Source organism: Leptonychotes weddellii, chromosome 14 (genome assembly GCF_054177405.1).
Source record: "Leptonychotes weddellii isolate Sample4059 chromosome 14, ASM5417740v2, whole genome shotgun sequence".
Lineage (NCBI taxonomy): Eukaryota > Metazoa > Chordata > Mammalia > Carnivora > Phocidae > Leptonychotes > Leptonychotes weddellii.
Window position 1 is genome coordinate 73639093 of NC_138382.1, and position 20094 is coordinate 73659186.

Genomic DNA, 20094 nt, shown 5'->3' on the forward strand with positions numbered 1-20094 from the left:
TGCACCTAACGCAGCGCAAGACACCTGACGGCATATTGCATGAACCTACACTTGGGCGAGAGACAAAAGCAGGGTGCCCCTCTTGCCTCCCAGCTCTGTGGCCCACCCTCCCAGCTGGCCCTGTGCCCGGGGAGAGCTCCTCCCCCGAGTCCCCGCAGCCCACCCTGGTCTCACACAGCGCCCTTTGTCAGGCCTCCGCTCCCAAGGGCATCTTATCTGCCTAAACAGGTTGTAATCTGCCAGGGTCACGGACCCCCTTCCTCCTGCCAACGGGGAGTAAACAAACCCTTTTGCCTAGAGGGTGGCGGCAGCCCTGTGGAGTCCAGGACTCACCAGGCTCCTCCCAGGGCTGCAGCCGTGCGGCCTCCTCCCCCCTGGGCCCTGCAGGAAATTTCCACTCCCTGCCCTCAGCGCCCCCAGGCCCTAGAACCAAACTCTGAAACCCCCGCCCCCAGCAGTCTCCCCTTCATCGTGCTGCTCTGGCTTCCTCCCTCCAGTCCCCTGAAGCTGCTTTCGCGACAGCGCTATCATGCCCCCCTCCCCCTTCTCCCTGCCAGAAGCACTGCCCCCCGAACTTCTGCAGGCCTCCTCCTCCTCCTTCAGGCCTCAGAAGAATGTCACCTCTACAAAGTGCCCTGTGTCATTGTCCCGCAGTCCTTAGCACCCTCCAGGGCCTGTCTGGAACAGAACTGCCACAGGGCCCCTCCCCTTCCTAGAACTCCCTAGAACCTGGAGAACAGTGCCTGGACCTGTCTCACCCATGAGTGAACCAGGGCTCTGAGAGGTGAAGTGACTTGCCTGAGACACAGGAACGGGGGAGGAGGGACTGGAAAAGCCAGGTGGGCTTGGTTCTGGGAACCCCACACACCTCTGGAGCTGCAAGGCCTCCACCCAAGCTGCAAAATACATGACTCACTGGCCAGCTGCAAAAGCTGGCCATCCTGTGTGTGAGCTCCCAGCCTGGAGGGTGTGGGCACCGTCCTGAGGAAGCCCACAGCAGGACCAGAGAGAGCCAAGCTGGATCCAAGAGACACAGGAAACAGAACCAGAGCTTAGGTGCATTTATTCCTGTACAAATCGTTACAAAACCAAGTGTGGGGTAGTCGCCGGCTCCCAGCCCCCACCCCAATGTGCAAAGGCTTGCTGCTGGCCTCTTCCTCCTCCACCTGACCCCTCCCGCTCCACAGCCTCCTCCAGGAAGCCCTCCAGTCTTCCCTTCCAGGCTCTGGAAGAGCAGGGGCAAGCCCACCCCACTGAGGTCCAGCAAAAAAGTGCCTGATGTAGAGTGAGGGGGCAGAACCCAGGCGACGTGGCTCCTGGTCCCCTGAGAGCCTTCCCAGGCCCAGCTGACGGGAGACCCTTGGACGACTCCAGCAGCTGCAGACAAAGGGACTGCATGAAACCCCAGTGTGGCTGGGATTCGCCTTTCTCAGCCCCAAAGGCTACTCCAACAGGTGGAAAGCCTCACTGCTGGATGGCAGAAAAGGGAGCCTGGCTCTTTAAGAGCCAAACTAATGGCAGCTGAGTGGAGGGACTAAGAAAACAGCTGAAGGTTTGTCCCTTTCCTATTAGACTCCCCCCCAAACCCTGTGGGAGTTTACGCAAAAATACCCTAAGTTTCCAGGAGAAGGTGAGGAAGGGGACTCTAGACTCCCAGGGAGTTGAGCCCCCCAGCAAGGGGTGGTGGCTGGAGGGGTCCAGTCTTAGGGAAGACAGACCCAAGGAGGTCAGTGGGGAAATTAGGAGGGGGCCTCAGACTCCACGTTAGAACCTGACACAGGCAGGATGGCGACCAGAGAGGGGGCAAGGGTTTTGTCCAAAGCCACTCAGGGCAGAGCCAAGACCCGGATGCTGGCTCCCACCTCTAGGAGCCACCGCCCCCCGCCAAGCACCCCACAAATGCCTTGGCCTGGCCTCCAGACACAGCTCCCACTCCCGTGCAACCTCTCTTTCTGGCTCTGGGAAGTGAGGGAGCAGCACAGAGCTCCCAGCTCCGGACAGGACCCCCTTGTCCCAGCCAACAGGGAATGTTGGGGGGGTCCATCCTGGGGCTCTGAACCAAGGCCTCGTGGGAAAGCACATGTCCTTAGCCTCAGGTAACTTCAGAAATACCCTGATTGACTATGCTCAGACCCTGACTGGACAAGAAATACCTCCAACACCCCTGATTAACCACATAGCTGAAATCCCTGATTGGTCAAGAGATACCCCCAGGCCCACACTGGCTGGAGGATACAAGGCCCTGATTGGCCCGAAGACACTCTGGCCAGCCTTGATTGGCCAGGAGATGGCCCTTGGTTGAGTGGCTGGGAGGAGAGCAGCCTCTGGAGCACCCCCGTGAGAGGTCCACAGGCAGGGTGGCCTAGGCCCAGGAGGGGTGGGAGAAGGTGATTCCATACAGCTGGGCCCAGGAGGAGAAGACCCTCTTCTCGGTGATGAAGCGGTGGTGGTTGCCCTTGCGGCTGTGCTCATTCTGGATGTAGGTGACACACTCGTCTGGCCCCTTGGGCTCATAGTAGTGGTAGGGCATGCGCTGGTGGCGGGGCCGCTGGCTGGGGCAGAGCAGATGGGAGCGGTCAGGGCAGGGGGAGGCACCAGTGGGGCCCTTGCGCTCCCCAGCTCCTGACTTGCTAGAGGACTTCAGTGGGGGAAATCCTTGCCCCTCCCAGAGCCTCAGTTTCCCCATCTGTAAAATGGATGTAGGGTGGACTAGATTTATGACCACCCAACTTTTTTTTTTCCTTTTAATATGATTGAAACTTTTCCTTTCCTTAAGAGGGTGGTGGTGTAGGGTAGCGGTTAAGAAGTAAGGGCCCTGGAGCCTGGCCCCAGTGCTTACTGTTTGTGGGACCTTAGGCCACTCACAAAACGTCTTCCTCAGTTTTTCTCATCTCCGGAACAGAAAGAATAAGGCAACTGTCCATTAGGGTCCCTGTGAGGAGTAAATGACCTAACAAATGTAGCCAGGCCTGGAACATGGTCAGTACTCAGTGAAGAATAGCTGTCACCTAGCGGGCTTGTTGTATGATATTATTAATGATAGTGATTATTAATATATGAACTCTGGACTCTGGCTGAGTTGAGGGGAGGCCCCTGAGATAGGTAGCCCCACGAAGCCTAGATCTCCGCAGAGCAGTTGGAATACCATTAAATAGAGGCCCTCAAAGGCACCCCCCAGCCAAAGTTTCCGGGGTTCCATCCTGCAGCCAGTGACTGGGTGTTGTTGGGGGGGGGCTCACCTGCAGTAGTCGGGGGGGACCATGCCATAGACGTGCACGTGGTCACACAACTCTACTGCAATCACCATGGTGAACCAGCCGGTGCTCAACCACGAATGGGACTTTTCCCTGGGGGCAGAGAGGGGGCATGATGAAGGGGCATGCAGATGGGAAGGAATGGTCAACCCCACCTGGAGCTTCCCAGAACTCCTCCCACGCCCCCTCCATTGGGGCCCTCTCCCCACTTCGGTGACCCCCTAGTCCAGCCCCACCGTGGGAGCATGTACATGCTGGCAGAGGGGTGGTCTGGGCAGAGATGCGGGGTGTGGGGAGAGCTCCTTTGAAAGAACAGCGCATGCTGGGAATCAACTCCTGGGGAGATTAGTCACAGTAGGGCAGGTTGCAAGTGACCATGAACTTACTAGACTCATGGTCTTGCTTGACGGAGCTTGCTAGAAGCCTCTGTGCCCACACTAGAAGCAAACGCCTAACGGGAGCCTCATCAGAGAAGGCCACGCTGTGACCACAGGTTCAGAGCAGGGCATGGAAAGGAGTCAAGGGCCTAGAACGGAGCTGCCCACTAGAGCAGCCAGGAGCCACATGTGGGCACATGTGGGCACATGACGTGTGGCTAAAATGTGCTATCAGTATAAATATGAACAGGATGCTTTAGTATGAAAGAACGAACACAGAAAATGTCACTGGTAGTTTTTGACTATATGTTGAACTGAAAATGGTTTGGATATATTTGATTGAAGGTGGTTCTTTGGGAAGTTTAAAAAGAAAATAAACCTCTCGCGAGACTGACAAAGAGAGAAAAGACACAAGTTACCGATATCAAGAATAAAACAGAGGATATCATCACAGAGCCCGTAGACATGGGAAGGGCAATAAGCAAACCATAAACAATTACATACACAAATTTCCCAACTTAGATGAAATAGGCCAATTTCTTGAAAATCAGAAACTATCAAAACTCAGCCAAGATGAAACAGATTAACCTGAGTATGTGTGACTATCAAGAAATTGAATTCATCGTTCAAAGCCTTCGAAAAAAAACTCTCCAGGCCTAGATAGTTTCACTGGCAAATTCTACCAAACATTTAAAGAAGAAATAACACCAATTCTACACATTTTCTGAGGCCAGCATTACCCATAAGACCAAAGTCAGGTAAAGACAGTACAAAAACAAAACTATAGATCGATATCTCTCATGAACACAGACACAAAAATCTCAACAAAATACTAGCACATCATACCCAGCAATATATAAAAATAATACACCACAACCAAGTGAGGTGCTGTATTATTGGTGGTGTAACAACCAGTTTATTCCAGAAAAGCAAGTCTGATTCAATATTCAAAAATCAATCAATATTCAAAAATATATATGGTAGTATAATCCACCATAGTAATAGCCTTAAGGAAAACCACATGATCATATCAATTGAGGCAAAAAAAACACGTGATAAAATTCAATATCCAATAATGATGAAAACTCTTAGCAAATTAGAGAAGGGAACTTCTTCAACCTGATAAAGGACAGCTAAAAACTCTACAGCTAACATCTTATTCAATGATGAAAGACCAAATGCTTTCCCACTAAGACTGGGACCAAGGCTACTCTCCCCACTCCCCACACAACTTGACCTTGTATCAAAAGTCCTGGCCAGTGTAATAAGGCAAGAAAAAGAAATAAGATGTATACCCATTGGAAAGGAAGAACTAAAACTGTTCTGAATTACATGTCCTTGCAACATGACTACGTGTAAAGAAAATCCCAATGAACCTACAAAAATCTCCCAGAACCAATAAGTAAGTTTAGCAGGATTATAGGATATAAAGTCAATACACAAAAATCAATCGTATTTCTGTATACTAGCAATGAATAATTAGGAACCCCTAAAATTTTAAATATAATTTATAATAGCTCCCTCAAATCTTAAATATTTAGGGATAAATCAAACAAAGTAAAGGATCTCTATGCTGCATGTATTGGGTTACATAAAATATATTAAAATTAATTTTACCTGTTTCTCTTTACTTTTTTAATTTGGCTACTATAAAAATTTAAATTACATATATGGCTTGCATTCTATTTCTATTGGATAGCAGAGGCCTAGCTGCTTTGGGGAGATCAGCCAGAAAAGGACATGCTGGGAAAGATGTATCCTTAGGCTAGAGCATGCTGGGAGCAACTACTTGCCTAAAGCAAGACATGCTGGGTACAGTGAATACCTGCCACGAGCTGTGGGGAGCTCTCCGAGAAAGATGCTAGGCATGTGCCACCTTAGAGCAGAGCATGCTAGGAGCCCTGTTCCCTCAGAGCAATGCATGCTGGGAGGAAGCCCTCCTGGGGAGACAACACGATGCAGAGCATGTTGGAAGTGACTCCTGCTAGGGGCTGGACATGAAGAAAATTCCCGAGGAAAACCTAACCAGAGGGTGGCAGGAAGTGACCACACCCCGAGAACAGTGCATGCTAGGAATAACACGCCCTCTGGGCAGAGAATGCTGAGGGAGAGCACAGGGCTGGCCAGAGGGGGCAGGCAGGAGGCTGGTACCTGTCCTTGCCCGTCTCACCCCGGAAGAGGTCGTCAAATTGGCGCATGCGGCCGGGAGAGACGGCATAGGCCTCCATGTTGGGGAACACCAAGCCTGCCCGCTGGATGACACGCACAAGGCTGCCCTGGGGCTTCTGCATCTTGTTCGGCGGCCCCCAGAAGATGAACACGGTTTCAGGGGTCCGGTTGACGAACTCCTGGGGCCTCCGCAGCACACGGAATACGCTGGAATGGGCTACCACACGGAAGGTGGTCTTGTTGCCTACGTCGGCTGAGTAGCCCGTGGTGGGCGCGTCGTTCATGCGGATTGTGCACTCGGCTCGTTCAATCTCGGGGCCCAGCTTGGTTCCCAGCAGGTGGCTAGAGCTGGTGACAATCACACATTGGTGGCACCGGGAGGGCAGTGTCTGGGAGGGGGCAAGGAAAGTCAACACTGTCTGTCACATCCACTCAGTGCCAAGCCCTATGCTCTGTACATCCAGGCCTCTAGGAGGCAGGAATTATTTTGCTCATTTTATTTTATTTCTATTCCATTTATTCATTTATTTATTCAGAGAGCGCGGGGTGGGGGGGTAGGGCAGAGGAGAGGGAAAGGGAGAGAAAGAATCTTAAGCAGGCTCCACGCCAAGCGCGGAGCCCAATATCGGGCTTGAGATCATGGCCTGAGCTTAAATCAAGAGTTGACTGCCCAACTGAATGAGCCACCCAGGTGCCCCTATTTTGCCCTTTTTTTTTTAAATTTTAATTATTTATTTGACACAGAGAGTGAGAGAGCACAAGAGGGGGGAACAGTAGACGGAGAGGGAGAAGCAGGCTCCCCGCCAAGCAGGGAGCCCAAAGCGGGGCTTGATCCCAAGACCCTGGGATCATGACCTGAGCCAAAGGCAGATGCTTAACCATCTGAGCCACCCAGGCGCCCCTATTTTGCCCATTTTAAAGACAGGGAAACTAAAGGCTATTCACTTGATATTCAACAAATATTACAGCAAGCTGGCTAATGGCCAAATACCAGGGACAGAGCAATGAATAAAAGGGACCCCACTCCTGCCTTCAAGAGGTTCACGGTCAGAGAGACAGACAGTAAACAAATAAAAGACAAACTAATGATAGGTGGTGAGTAAAACATGCTACAAAGACAATACAATAGGGGCAAGGGATCAAGAGGGACAGGAGTGGGGACTACTCTAGAAAGATCACTGGGGGGGGGGGTACTCTCGGAGCTGAGACCTGGAGGATGAAAAGGAACCACGTAGGAAAGTACTCAAGGCAAGAGGAACAAGCAAGACCAGAGGTTCTGAAGTGCGAATGACCACAGTGTGTTGAGAAGCAAAAGAAGGCCACTCGGCTAGGGCAGACTGAAGGAACAGGAGGACAGGACAGTCATGCAGGGATGTCCCCAAAGTCACACAGCAGAGGAGTGCAGTGTTTGGGTAGGAACCCAGGTCTATATGGCCACAGAGCCCCAGCCTTAGTCCAGTTCCCCTAAGAAGGCATCCTTCCCAGGGCACCCCTGACATTTCCACACTACCCACAAACAAGACACCACCTTGTCAGTCAGGAAAGGGTGTGGAAGCCCCCTCTGGACCTCTGGGCCCCACTGTTCCCCACTGGTGAATGAGTTGGAACCACATGTTCTCTGGGGCCTATTTTCTGCCCACAGAATCCTGTTTACCCTTTAAGCCTAAGCTCAGGTTCTACCTCCTCCAGGCAGTCTTCCCTGAGCCCTTACTCCAAAATCCAACAACAGGTCCCATGGACCTCAACTGATGACTTTTCCAGCTTCCTTGGGCTCTCCTGGCTTCCCCTGTCCGGCTGGAAGCAGCCACAAGCCCAGCGCTGCCTCATTCCCTGCTGTGTCACCCACACTCAAGCTCTTCCACTTTTCCCAGGTTCCATTATTTTTATTTTAAGAGTTCTTAGGGTCTTGATTAGGTGCTGATCTATGGGCCCTTTCCCAGTAAGGGTGTATTCAGATCCTGAGAGACTTAGGAGGATTTGTGAGGGAGGAGAGGAAGACAGGCAGGATCGGGAGACCTCCTCCTCCTGGAAGGTGTCCATATTCCAGGCCATTGATTATCTCCCTGGCATCCTGGAAAACATTTAGGGTTTAGAGGATTATAGGGTGAACCCCAAAAACACAACCTGAGTCTCATGGCTACCCAAGGCAAACAGAAGCCCTGGGAATAACGTTTGGCTTCTCTACACAGCTGCAAGTCTGAGGGGGGTTGGGGCAATACCCTGGCTCCTCCCCTCCCTTGCTGTGTGGCTTTGGACAAGTGACTTTACCTCTCTGAGTCTTGGTTTCCCCATCTCTTCAAAGGGGCTAACAATGCTGACCTCACAGGCTTGGTATGATGATTACTGCTAATCACAGCGCCCAGCACACACAGCAGGCAACTGACAAAGGACAGCCATTATTATGACTGTTTTTGTATTGTCAAGTACTCAAGTGCTCAGCTCCCAAACCCTGTGTGGACTCCCCGGCAGAGACAGAGATCAGTGAAGACCAGAGACACCTCTCCTTAGGGATTCTGACTCAGGAGGCAGTAGGACATCAGCGCTAAAAATGGGACCTTGAAGAAAACAGAGGCCCAGAGAGAGACAAGGCACCTGTCGGAGGTCACACAGCCAACAGGTGGCTGAAGGCACTGGAACCAGGGCCTTGACTGCTGGGGTCCCCCCCCTTTCCTTTAGAAAGAATGGAAGTAGCAGAGAGAAGAGGTCGAGGAGGTGGGAACAGAGATGGTGGGCAGTGGGGAAGATGAGCCGTCAGCCCGGTCTTGGAGAGCTCCCCAAAGCAGTCACGCTACCTTGTTGCCAAGAATTGGGACGTACGCGTCAGTGATGCTCCACTTCTTGAGGTTGACCGGCCTGCGGGTGCGGCCCCGCAGGGAGCCATAATGGAAGACATCATTGGCACTGTTGGAGCTGTAGAGGATGAGGATGGTGATGAGGGCGAAGAGAACCACGAACACTGCTGAGCGCTGCTCCTGGAGAGGGGAGAGGCTGGTGAGTGCCCAGCCACCCTACAGGCCCCCACCTCAGGTCCTTGCCACCTGCCATGCCCGGCTCATTCCTGCTCATCATTCCAGACGGGTCCAGGCACCACCCCCTCCGGCCCACTGAGCACCCCCATCCCAGCACCAGTCACACTGCATTCAAACTGCTGTCCCCCCTAGTTAGACCATGAGCTCTGAGGGCTGGGACCGAGGCAGCTCAGGAAAACGTGAATGAAGGGATCACTCTGACACCGTCAGAGTGATGCTCAGAACATTCTGTCGTCTTTGACTCTGACCACTGCCCCTCCCCCCCGCCCTTCCCAGTCACCTTCTCAGCCAATCCTTTACCACAGATGGACCAGTCAAACCTAGGAGGACAGAGGTAGACCTAGCCCAGAGAGAGACAGGAACTCGCCCAAAGCCAGAGATCAGTGGCCACAGCAGAGCTCAAGCCAGGGCCTCTCAGGCATCAGGCACTTCTTGGTAGGAAGAGACACCGGTGGTGGCCTGGGTCTGAGGCAGGTCCAAAGGAGCCCATTTTGCTGAGGAAGTAAAAAGCTGAGATGGGGACAAGAAATGAAGGGGGACTTACTTTGTTGCTACTCATCTCTCTCTGGCGTCTGCTGAGGGGCAGGGGTCGGCGTCCTGCAGGTGGCCCAGGGGGCAGGGATGTGGGGTCACACCTGCAAGTCACAGAAAGGTTATGGCTTGGGCACTCTCCCCTAATACAGCTGATCAAAGGCTACACCCTCCCCACACAACCAGCTCTCCTACCCACCCGTGACTTCAAGGCTCAGGGCCATATCCATTTTGCAGAGGGAGATACTGAGGCCCAGAAAGGGCAGGAACCTGCCTGAGGTCACACAGCCAGGTGGTGGCAGAGCCCTGTCTCCTTGCCCCTGGCTCTCTCCCACTCTGCTCTCTGAGCAGGGACCTCCCCACACCTTAGCTCTCCTAGAGGGCTGGCAGGCCTTAAAGCTGGCTCCCCAGCTGGGGGGCTTGTCCGCCGCCCACACACACTCCCAAACTCTGACTTAGGTCCCTGTGGCCTTGGAATAAAGCAATATTCCTTCTAGGTCCCCAAACTCCTCTGCACAGGCACCCTTCCAGATCTTGCACAAACTGTCCCCTGTATCTAGAACACCCTGCCCTCTTGCACCCTGCTCATGCCCTCTCATCCTCCAAGCCTGGGGTAGGCCAGCAACTTCCTGTGTGTCACCTCCCGGCTAGGCTGAGAGCTCTCAGATCCTCACTCACATTCTCCGCTGTGCCTCCGAAGCCACGGAAATGGGTGCAGGAGGTTCGCTGAATGACTTCGTTAATTAACAATAAGATCTTCGGCGATTAAGGGCAGACTCACCAATGGGCTATAATCAGAGCCCCACCCTGAGAGGGGGGGGGGGTCTCCAGTAACGTTGCAGCCCAGGACAGACCTTCCTTCTTGCCCATCTGACCTCAGCGGCCGTGGCTGTGAGGGGACATCCTCACAGGTCCTAGCTCCCTCCAGACCTCAATTTCCCCACCTGTTAAAAGGGAGTAAGTACTTGCATCCAGCCACCTCCACCAGATTCAAGGCCAAAGGGAGAGTGTGCAGAGGAAGAAACGGGTGCCCTGGGCTCCCCAGCTCGGTCCTCCCCTCCAGGGGCCTCCCAGCTCCCGCCGCTATCCCCGCCCCCTGACCTGGCCGCTGTTTACTCCTACACTGCCACCAGGAATAGCCACAGAACCTCAGGCCAAAGGAGGCTCCCCCCAATACCGCTCCTGATTGGTTGGGCTCCGACTCCGCCCACTGACCAACCCCGCCCCTTCCCCGCGGGAGCCCCCCTGCTCCCAAGCCGGGTCTCCGATTTCTCCCGAGCGGGAGGGCCAGTCAGGGAGCTCTCGGGACTCTCATTGGGTCCAATGCCCGCGATACAGATCAGGAAACTGAGGCTCATTAGAAGACAAAAGCAGCTTGTCTTTGGACTCACAGCCCGTTAGGGCGCAAGACAGGAGTCCAGAATCCCTGCGTCGCTCCCACCAGCACTGACCCTCTGGCAGTCCAGGCCCTCACGGTCTGGGCGGAACCTCTCCTCACCACCGTTTCCTTCTTATGCCCCACCCCCACCCCCCACCCCCGCTCCAGACACACCAGGGCACTCCAGTTCCCAGGCTCACCCCCTACATTCCCACCTTTGCCTGAGCAGTGCCCTCAACCAGGTCCACCGACCCCCTGGTCATGCCCGTCACAATCCTGCTCTGATAAGGCCACGGTCATACAGCATCTCAGGTGCCAGTGTGAATCCCGGTTCCACCACTTACTGGCTGAGGGGCCTCGGGCAAGCCATGGGACCTCTCTGAGCCTCAGTTTCCTCATCTCTGAAATGGTAATAATAAGAGTAGGTAACTTACGGGGTTGTTGAAAGGATTCGAGCAGATGTGGCAAGGGAAGCACGGGGCTTGAAAGTGCTCGGTCAGTGCCTGTCAGTAGCTGCTAGTCTTGTGGTTATTCATTGTTGGAAGCCTTCCTCACCTCGAGCTTGTGAATGAAACACCGCCCCTTCTCGGACACCTAACCTAGTCACTTCCCTCTAATATCGAGGAAGGTGTGCAGGAAGCCACACTACGCATCATCCACTCACCCCATCCTCCTGGCAACGCGGCAAGGGAAGGGCTCTCATTCCCCATTTCACAGATAAGGAGACTGAGGTTCAGAGAGGCAGAGCTGCCCAGAGTCTGCTAGGGAGCCTTGTTTACAGGCTTGTTGGCAGGGAGCTGATCCTGCCAGGATCTCTTTCCAGGATCTCCCTGGGCTGGAATAGGCCAGAGGCCACCAAGTTTGTGCTCAGCACCCGGCCTAGCACTGGGGAGCAGGCCTGCTGGGGAGCGACCTGCTCAGGCTGGGGAGGCGGCAGCTCAGAGCGCTGGGCCAGGAGCCTGTCCTCAGCCCCGAGGCTGGCAGTACAGGAGGGCTCAGTCCGTGGGCTAAGGGTGGCGGCCACACCCTGCCCTCTGTTTGGGGGCTTTGCCTCTCTCAGCCAGGGGAGTCCTCCTGCTGGGTCGAGACGCCCCCACAAGCTGCGTGGGAGGAGGGCTCCGGGGAGAAGGGGGGGCTCCTACTGTCTACATGGGGGGTCGCTGAGCCCGTGGGTCCACTGGTGGGGGGCGACTCACCCTCTCCTCTTGCGCTGACCCCCTCCCCAATTCCCGCACTCCGGGCGGTCCAGAGCCCTAGCCCCAGCTGGGAAGAGGAGGGAGGCAGGACGGCGGCAGGTCCCCGAGCTCTAATAGGGTAGTCAGCGGCAGGGGCCCCGCGAACCCTGCGACAGCCCTTGGTCGCGAGGACCGGGATCTCCAGGCGCGGCTGCCGAGAGTGGGTCTAGGGGAGCCCTGGGGCCCCGCATCTTCCCCCTGACCGGGGGCTCGCGGCCTCTGCCCCGGGGCGCAGGCAGCGCCCCCCTCCCGCTGCCCGCCCCCGCGCGGCGCCCGCTCACCTCCCCCGGGGAGCGCCCGGCCCCCCGCGGCCCCTGAGCCCCCTCACATGGCGCCGGGAGCCGAGAGCCGGGGTCCGCGCTGCTCCGGCCGCCCAGGCCCCGCCGCAGCCCCCGCCGCCGGGTCCTAGCGCCGCCGCCGCCGCCGCTCGGGCCCAGGCCAGGGAGGCGGGCGGAACCTGGAGGGGCCGCGGGTGGCTCCGCCCCGGGGCGGTGCCGGCGGGGAAGGGTGAGGGGCGGGTGTCCCCGAGCCCTGACTGCACTAGCGCGTCGCTTGCTCCTCTGGGCAGTCGGTAGTGGCAATGAAAAAAAATCACAACAGCCTTCCGGAGCCCTTCAGTGTGAGACGGACCCGCTTCTATCTCGCTTCATTGCCTCCACGACCCGGATGGGGAAACTGAGTCCCGGGGCACACTGCGCTTGGAATCAGTTGAGTTTCTCCTGGGCTCCCCTAACCGGGGCCTCCAGAGCCCTGTATCCACTAGTCACCGTGGGTGAACTCAGGGGTCCTCCCTTGGATTCAAGTCCAGCTGTGCCACCTACTAGCTGTTCAGGGTTGCATATTACTTGCCCTTCCTCTGCCTCTGGAAAATAGGAAGAACGACCTCATAGGGTGTTGTCAGGATTAAAAATGTTATGTTACTTCTTAGAGTCATTGAGGTATTCATGACATCGTTTCATGTGATGTGGCCATGATAGGGGCCTGCTTAAAAAAACAAAGGAACAGAGGCGCCTGGGTGGCTCAGTCGTTAAGCGTCTGCCTTCGGCTCAGGTCATGATCCCAGGGTCCTGGGATCGAGCCCCGCATCGGGCTCCCTGCTCGGCGGGAGGCCGGCTTCTCCCTCTCCCTCTCGCCCCGCTTGTGTTCCCTCTCTCGCTGTATCTCTCTCTGTCAAATAAATAAATAAAATCTTTAAAAAAACAAAAACAAAAACAAAGGAACAGCCCAGCTAAAATGAAGGACGCAGATCAATATGCTCGGACAGGAAGAAATGTCTAGGATATTTACAGGCTATTTAAGTGAAGAAAGCAAGTGAAAGAAGTTAATCATTCTGGAAAAGGAAATAGTAAAAATTTGCTTTCCGCTCCTGGATATATCCCCTGGAGAAATTCTTGCACATGTCCACAAGGAAGTTTGGAGTAGCAGGGCTTGACATAACACAAAACCGGAAACAGCCCATATATTGGTCAACAGGAGAATGGATTTGTTTCCTTGGCAGGATGCCGAGGTGGAATATTATATAGCAGGGAAAAATGAATGAGCTACAATGACATGGATGGATTTTAGAAACATGAGCAGTGAAAAAGACAAGTCCTGGAAGACAAAACTATACACTAAATTGGGTTTTTTTAAAGATTTTATTTATTTATTTGACAGAGAGATAGAGAGAGAGCACAAGTAGGCAGAGAAGCAGGCAGAGGGAGAGGGAGAAGCAGTCTCCACTAAGCAGGGAGCCCGATGTGGGGCTCGATCCCAGGACCCTGGGACCATGACCTGAGCCGAAGGCAGACGCCCAACCAGCTGAGCCACCCAGGCGCCCCTGGACTCACTTGTTAATACCACTTTGTGTTCCATTAAAACAAAAGTGGGCTGGGGGCGGGCCCAAGGTCCGTCGTCTAGGCTGTGGAGACACCCCCACTGGGCAGTAGGGCTCAGTGGAGAGAGCCAAAGGTGGATTCAAGGCTTCTTGCCCCCCTGCTGTCCAACTCCTTCTGCTTCCTGAGCCCCACCCAACTTCAGCCACCAGACCTTGCCCTGCCAGCCCCAGGACAGAAAACCGCGCGGCAGGGAACAGGGCAGTCCGGTGGGAAGCCTGATGTTGGGGGTTCAGAGAAGAGGAGCCCCTTACCCGAAGTCACCCCGCAGGTTGGAGGCTACACCAGGGGCGGGGGCGTCCTGTCCCCAGCTCTGCTTCCTGCCCCAGGCTAATGACAAGGACTCCAGAAATCAGAAAGTGCGACAACCCAGCTCCTGGACCAAATCCAGACCTGGAGCGCCCCCCTCAGGCCTGCCATGTCTGCGGGCCCAGGCTGACTCCAGGAAGCTCAGTTTTAGGGCCGGCTTCCCTTTCCTGGGCCCCAAGAACAAGAACAACATGTCAATAATCACAAGGATGAGAACAGCTCCGGTGCTTTCTCCTGCGCTAAGCACTTTGCAGACAGACCTCACTGAATCCTTAAAATAACCAATGAGATGGGCACCAGGCTCCAGGGGGAGAAAACGAGGCTTGGGGTGTGCGCAGGTGCCCAGGCTGGGATTCCCCCACGCCTGTCTGCTGAATAACCACGAGCTGCTCTGCCCGGAAGCCCCAGGCCTGCCCCACGCCCACAGCAGGGCCTTCATGGATGGGCGGCCATATTAATGCTGGTGCTACCCTCCAACCCTGCCCAGAGCCTGTCCTCCCCACAGGGCTGCCCGTCCATGGTCTGCCAGAGGTGGCCTCTGCATCAGTCCTTCCCGTCCCAGAGTGGGGGTCCTAAGTGTGACCACCCTCCCTCCTTACCCTTAGCAATCTTTGCCCTAGGAAGAGCCCACAGGGACCTCCTCACCCACCACCCCAGCTCCCAGTTTACACGGATGAAACCAAGGCCCACAGAGGGGTCAATACCTGCCCCAGGCTCCCCACTGCCTCCTGGGCAGAGCCAGCGTGGGAGCCAAACCTGGAAACTGTAGCCTCTTTCCCTCTGGACAGAGAAGGAGCCCAAGGGAAAGGCCTTTGGAGGAGAGGCCAGTAAGAGCCCCCAGCAGGTGTGGGCCTGCACACAGGCGCTCTCCATAAGCTCACGTTACCTGGGCAGTGCGCCTGGAACCAGGAAGTAGCTGGTTCTTGACAGGCTGGAGTGGGCAGGTGGGCCCAGGTGACCCTGGACACAGCAGTCCACTGGTATCCAGAAGAACCGGTAACCCTTTCCTCACCCGGTAGATGAGGTGTGAGTGTGAGTTCCTGGCCTGGTCCCGAGTTCCTTCTGAGAGAAGAGACCCCTTAAGACACTTCCAGGCTGTGAGGCTCACCTAGTTTCCCCTTTGACCTCAGGAGGAAGTAGATGTGTCCCCAGCAGGCCTGCTGAGGGGACAAAGGAGGAGGGCTGTGGACAGGAAAACAGAGCCCCAAAGAGGGCTGCACACCACAGTGCCCCACCCCCACCACACTCCTTGCAGGTGGGAGGAAGCTCCGGCCCCCAACTCACCTTGTGGAAGCTGCTGCAACTCCAGTGGCCGAGAAGGGGCTGCCTCAGAGAGCCTTTGGCAGGCCCAGAACCCTTCACCAGAGCAGCCAGGGGTCCTCCTCTTTGGCCCGGAGGAAGTAGCTGGTGGATTGTTCCTGCCAGGTCACCACCCCAGAAAGACACATTATTTAGGCCAACCCAGCACAAAAACATGCATCGGGGGCAGGACCAGGACAGAGGTTCCTCTGTGCACTGGGCCCAGGGGCTGAGCCAGCATCTGGGGGGGGGGGGAGGGGGATGGAGCCGGAGGAGGTGGCCATCTCTTGGGAGGGGGTTGAGTTCAAATCCCATCTGGTCCTTGGAGACCGAGGTTGAGGCTGTGAGCAGGGAGGCAGCTGGTGAGGGTGGGCGGTCTTCTTGCCCCTCTGTCACTGCCAAGGGGGGACTGGGTTAGCCAGGGAGATCCTTTTGAAAATGATGGGTCCCTCCTATCAAGTGCCAGCCCTGGGGCCATCTCTCTGAATTCATACAATCCCCTGGGGTAGGGACTACTTTTTTTTTTTTTTTTTAAGGAGGCTCCACGCCTACATGGGGTTTGAACTCACAACCCTGAGATCGAGAGTCGCACACTCTACCAACTGAGCCCGCCAGGAGCCCCAGTAGGGACTACGTTAATACCTTTTACAGATGAGGAAGCTGAGGCCCGGAGAAAGGCACTAATCTGCCAGGGTTCCACAGCAGGAGACTGAGCAAGGCCAGGACTCGTTCCAGAGCCATCCCTCTGAGCCTGGAAGCTCCCCTCCCAACCATCTGCCTGCCAGGTTACCTCTGCCCAATACCTGGCCCCGAGACACTGGCTACTGCCAGGCCAGTGGGCCCGCCTGGCAGTGGGGAGGGGGTGCTGGGTCACCCGGACTCCCTCGCACAGCTGGCCCCATGATTTGTGGGGGTCCAGTGCCAAAGGAAAATGTGCAGCCTCTTATTAAAAAACAGAGTAAGAACTTCAAGTTGACAATAGCAGAGCATTATGCTAAGCATAGGACTCTGAACAGCTGTCCAGGTTACAGGCTCATGAAGCAGGCCCCTAGTGCCTAGGAGCCAGAACCCCAGGGCTCCATCCCAGCTGAGAGCCCAAGGTCCTGGGGTCCCGGTTCTCCATTAGTCTCCTGGTCTCCAGTGAAGGAAGGAAGGAGGGAGGGAGGCAGGGAGGAGAGGAAAAAGGGAGGGAGGAGTAGTGAAGCCCTCTGGTGGGCTCTACCCAGCCCCCTAGTGCAGGGCCCAGGCACTCAGGCAATCGCATCCTGGCTCAGCCAAGCGGCTTCTCCTTATCTGTAAAATGGGCTAACGCTAGCCCCCTCCTCCCAGGGTGACTGCAGGCCCTTGCTCACTGGCGCTTGCTAATGGTTTACTGGTGGGTCTGCTTTTCCCACCTTATAGGTGAGGAAACTAAAGCTCAGGGGCGGAAAGCCTGGCGCCTGCCCTCCGCCTCCCTTCCTTGCAGTGTGACCAACTCCAGAGTTAACAGGGGATTTCACTGGTAAGGTCCTTGGAATTTAACTCGGACCAGGGAGGCAACATGGGGTAGAGGAATTTCCTTTCCACCCTGAGTCATTTCCTCCCAGGCCCTAGACTCTCCTCCCACTGGTGCAGGACAAAGGGTCCCCTGGAAGGCTCTGAGTTGGGGCGTTCCCTGAGCCAAGTGCAGCCAGGGAGCCAGACCTCCTGGCCTGGTGGGGAAGCAGGTAGGCTCCTGGGGAAGAAACACATGGGCAGATTAAATGGCCAGAAGCCCAGCCAGCTGTGGGCCTGGGAAGGGGCCCAAGGACTCAGCCTGCCCTCCAGTCAACAGGTTATGGGACTGTGGCAGGGGGAGGAGCCCCAATCCCCACCCCCAGACACATGACCACACTTCAGACAGGCTTCCAGAAAACACACATTTACCCGTACACTCCAGAGGTGGCAGTCACAGTTCAAAGGCCCCTTTGCCCAGTGAACCGCAAGCTGCGGGCTGCCCTGACCAGGGCAACCAGCCTGGCTAGTGTGGCACCAAAGGCAGGTGGAGGGGGGAGAGTGAAGAGGGACCAGGGCTGTTGCAAGATCAAAGATCACGATGCTGGTGAATGGGGGCGGGGCATTGACCCCTGGGGCAAAGGCCACTGGACAGATCCAGAGAAGGGATGAACCCCCAAATGAAGATTTGGATGACTCAGGGAGTGGGGTGTGGAGGAGGGTGCAAAGGTCGCCACAGTCCTCCTCTTCTCCCCATCAAGTCCGGAGCCCTAAAAGGGCTCCAAGTGTCCCCAGGGTAGGGCAAGAAGGGACCTTAGGTCCATGAGGCATGTGGCGGGAGACAGGATCCATAAATTAAATGTTTTTGGCGGAGTGTGGAACAGAGGCCCTGTGAAGGCGTGGCGGCCGGCCAGGTGACGGGGCTACTGGGTCCTCCAGGACGGGTGGGCGAACACTATGGGCCTCTTCTTGGCCCAGCGAGAGAACACAGCCTTCTCGGTGATGAAGCGGTGGGCGCTGCGGGGCGCCCGTTCATGCGCCAGGTACATCTGACACTCGTCCAGCCGGCCCTTCTCAAAGTAGTGGTAAGGCACCGAGGGGTGGCTGTCCTCCCTGCGGGCGGGGAAGAAGGACAGACGTGCGGTGTCTGAAACTCGCCCGCCTCCCGCTACCTGCTGCCGCCTGCCGCGGCCGCCCCTCACCGGGTGCTCCCACCGAGCCCCATGCCAGGCCCCGGGGAAGGCCAGGACAGACGCAGGGAGGAGCGGGACAGCCCACGGATCTCAAAGGCCAGAGTTTGACTCCGGCTCTGCCTCTGGCAAGCTGGCTGACGCTGGGCCAGAGACGTACTCTCTGAGCATAAATAACCTGTCTATAAAATGGACATGGGCACCTGAGAGCACAAATCCAAAAAGATCAAGACTGCCAAGTGCAGGGGCCATGGCAGAGGGCACACGGGCTCCCATCGTCTCGCCCACGTGCTCATCAAGCAAGCTCCAGAGAGGACAGAAGATAAAGATCAGGGACCTGTTCTGCACGCTCCACACGTGTTACTTACAATAATACTGGAGTATTAGAGTATCAACAACAACAGGTCAGATGTAACCTATCCCTGACACGCATTATCAGCCGGTGCCCGACGATGCCGTTCTAAGCACTTCGGTAGACTATTCTCTCTCTAAGTGTTTCTACCACCTTCTAGGGTAGGTGTGATTATTTTCTTTTACGCACGAGAAAACGGAGGCCCTGGGAGGTGGCAGGACTGGCCCAAAGTCACAACGGTAGGGTGAGACTGGTCATGAGGCTGGGCTCCTTCCCACCAGGCACTGGGTCCAACGGGTGTCTGAGCCCCAGCCGCCCACTGGGGAGCCCACACACCCTGCACTCCACAGCTCTGAGGTCCCCCAGGCTGAGTCAGGACAGGGGGCCCACGGTCTTCCCTGCCCCGGCCTTCCCTCCCACCCAGGACCCGGCCGGCCGACCTGCAGTAGCTGTCGCTGACCATTCCATAGACCACGATCTCCTCACACAGCTCCAGGGCGAGGATCATGGTGAACCAGCCAGTGCTGAGAAAGGAGCCCGACTGCCTCCTGGCAGGAAGGAGAAGAGTCAGCCCAGCTGCTTCCCTGACTCAAGTGGGAGCAAGGGGCTGTGCGGCGGACCCAGCCTCAGCTCTCTTAGGACATAGTGCTGGTTACCCTCCCACCCAAGGGCCCCTACCTTGATCCCTGCAGAGGGGACCCTGGGGGAGGCTGGGAAGGGGACAGAGCCAGCCCAAGATCGGCAGCAGGCAATAGGTGGAGCTGGATGCAAACCCAGGCCTGTTCAGCCCCTTACCACCCACACAGGACTTGAGAAAACCCCCAGACGATGGTGTGGGGACCCGGGTCACAAGCTCTGCTCATCTAAGGGACCAAGCTTGGGGAGATGGTGGGAGGTCATAGCGCACAGTGGTTGAAAGTGGGTAAGACAGTTGTCTGGCGGGACACCTGGGTGGCTCAGATGGTTGAGTGTCTGCCTTCGGCTCAGGTCATGATCCCAGGGCCCTGGGATCGAGCCCCACGTCAGGCTCCCGGCTCAGCGGGGAGTCTGCTGCTCCCTCTCGCTCTGCCTCTCCCCCTGCCCGTGCTCTCTCCCTGTATCTCTCTCTCTCAGGTGAATAAATAAAATCTTAAAAAAAAAAAGATGGTCGTGTGGAGTCAGATGGTCTTCAGTTCAAACCCTGAATCTGCTCCACAGTATCAGGTTTGCTCGAAAACCTCTCTGGGACTCACTGCCCCATCTGTGAAATGGGGAGAATTATAGGTAGTTATAGGGAGGGAACACTGTCTGCTCAGCACCCTCCCACGCCCCATGCCCACCTGGGAGCAAGGGGCTGTGTGGGCAGCCCAGGCCTCAACCCTCTCAATGCACCAGCACTGTTACTCTCCCAGCCGAGGGCCACTCACCTCCACCTCAACAGAGGGGTTATGGGGTGGCTCACTCATTCAAACTCAATACCTCCCAGGCCCTGTGCTGGCCAGGAACCTGTCACAGCCAGTGCTAACATTCTCAGGGGAGGCGGCAGAAGTGCTGAGAAGACAAGGAGACAAAGGAAGGGGACAAAGAATGTCAGGCAGGGAGGTACGCCTTCAGACGGGGGTGGTCAAGGAGGGCTTCTCTGAGG

The 20094-nt window shown here is 56.1% G+C and overlaps 2 protein-coding genes across 18 annotated transcripts in view; both read right to left on the minus strand.

Moving 5' to 3' along the window:
• Positions 1–1046: 1046 nt before the first annotated feature.
• ST6GALNAC6 (ST6 N-acetylgalactosaminide alpha-2,6-sialyltransferase 6) lies at positions 1047–12408 on the minus strand. 10 transcript variants are annotated; one of them, XM_081803672.1, is made up of 7 exons: positions 12255–12394; positions 11083–11139; positions 9374–9464; positions 8593–8772; positions 5783–6189; positions 3240–3347; positions 2225–2552 (listed from the first exon to the last, which is right to left on the minus strand). In XM_081803672.1, the coding sequence occupies exons 2-7, from the start codon at positions 11106–11108 to the stop codon at positions 2363–2365; spliced, it is 1002 nt and encodes a 333-aa protein (XP_081659798.1). In that variant the 5' UTR covers positions 11109–11139; positions 12255–12394; the 3' UTR covers positions 2225–2362. The 10 variants fall into 10 exon arrangements, with proteins under 10 accessions (XP_081659797.1, XP_081659795.1, XP_030878321.1 ...); XM_081803671.1 differs by lacking the exon at positions 11083–11139 and having other exon boundaries at positions 1047–2548; positions 12255–12408; XM_081803669.1 differs by lacking the exon at positions 11083–11139 and having other exon boundaries at positions 1047–2548; positions 12302–12324.
• Positions 12409–17339: 4931 nt separating this feature from the next.
• The window catches only part of ST6GALNAC4 (ST6 N-acetylgalactosaminide alpha-2,6-sialyltransferase 4), a 7835-nt gene continuing 5080 nt past the window's right edge, over positions 17340–20094 (minus strand). For 4 of the 8 annotated variants that reach the window (XM_081803676.1, XM_081803677.1, XM_081803675.1 and 1 more), the window contains 3 exons: positions 19929–20000; positions 18911–19018; positions 17340–18041 (listed from right to left, as the gene is read on the minus strand). In XM_081803676.1, the coding sequence (XP_081659802.1) occupies positions 17852–18041; positions 18911–19018; positions 19929–20000 (370 nt within the window). In that variant the 3' untranslated portion in view covers positions 17340–17851. Of the gene's footprint in view, positions 18042–18910; positions 19019–19876; positions 20001–20094 lie in introns of all 8 variants that reach the window. The other 4 variants (XM_081803679.1, XM_081803678.1, XR_014140172.1 and 1 more) reach the window with 3 other exon arrangements.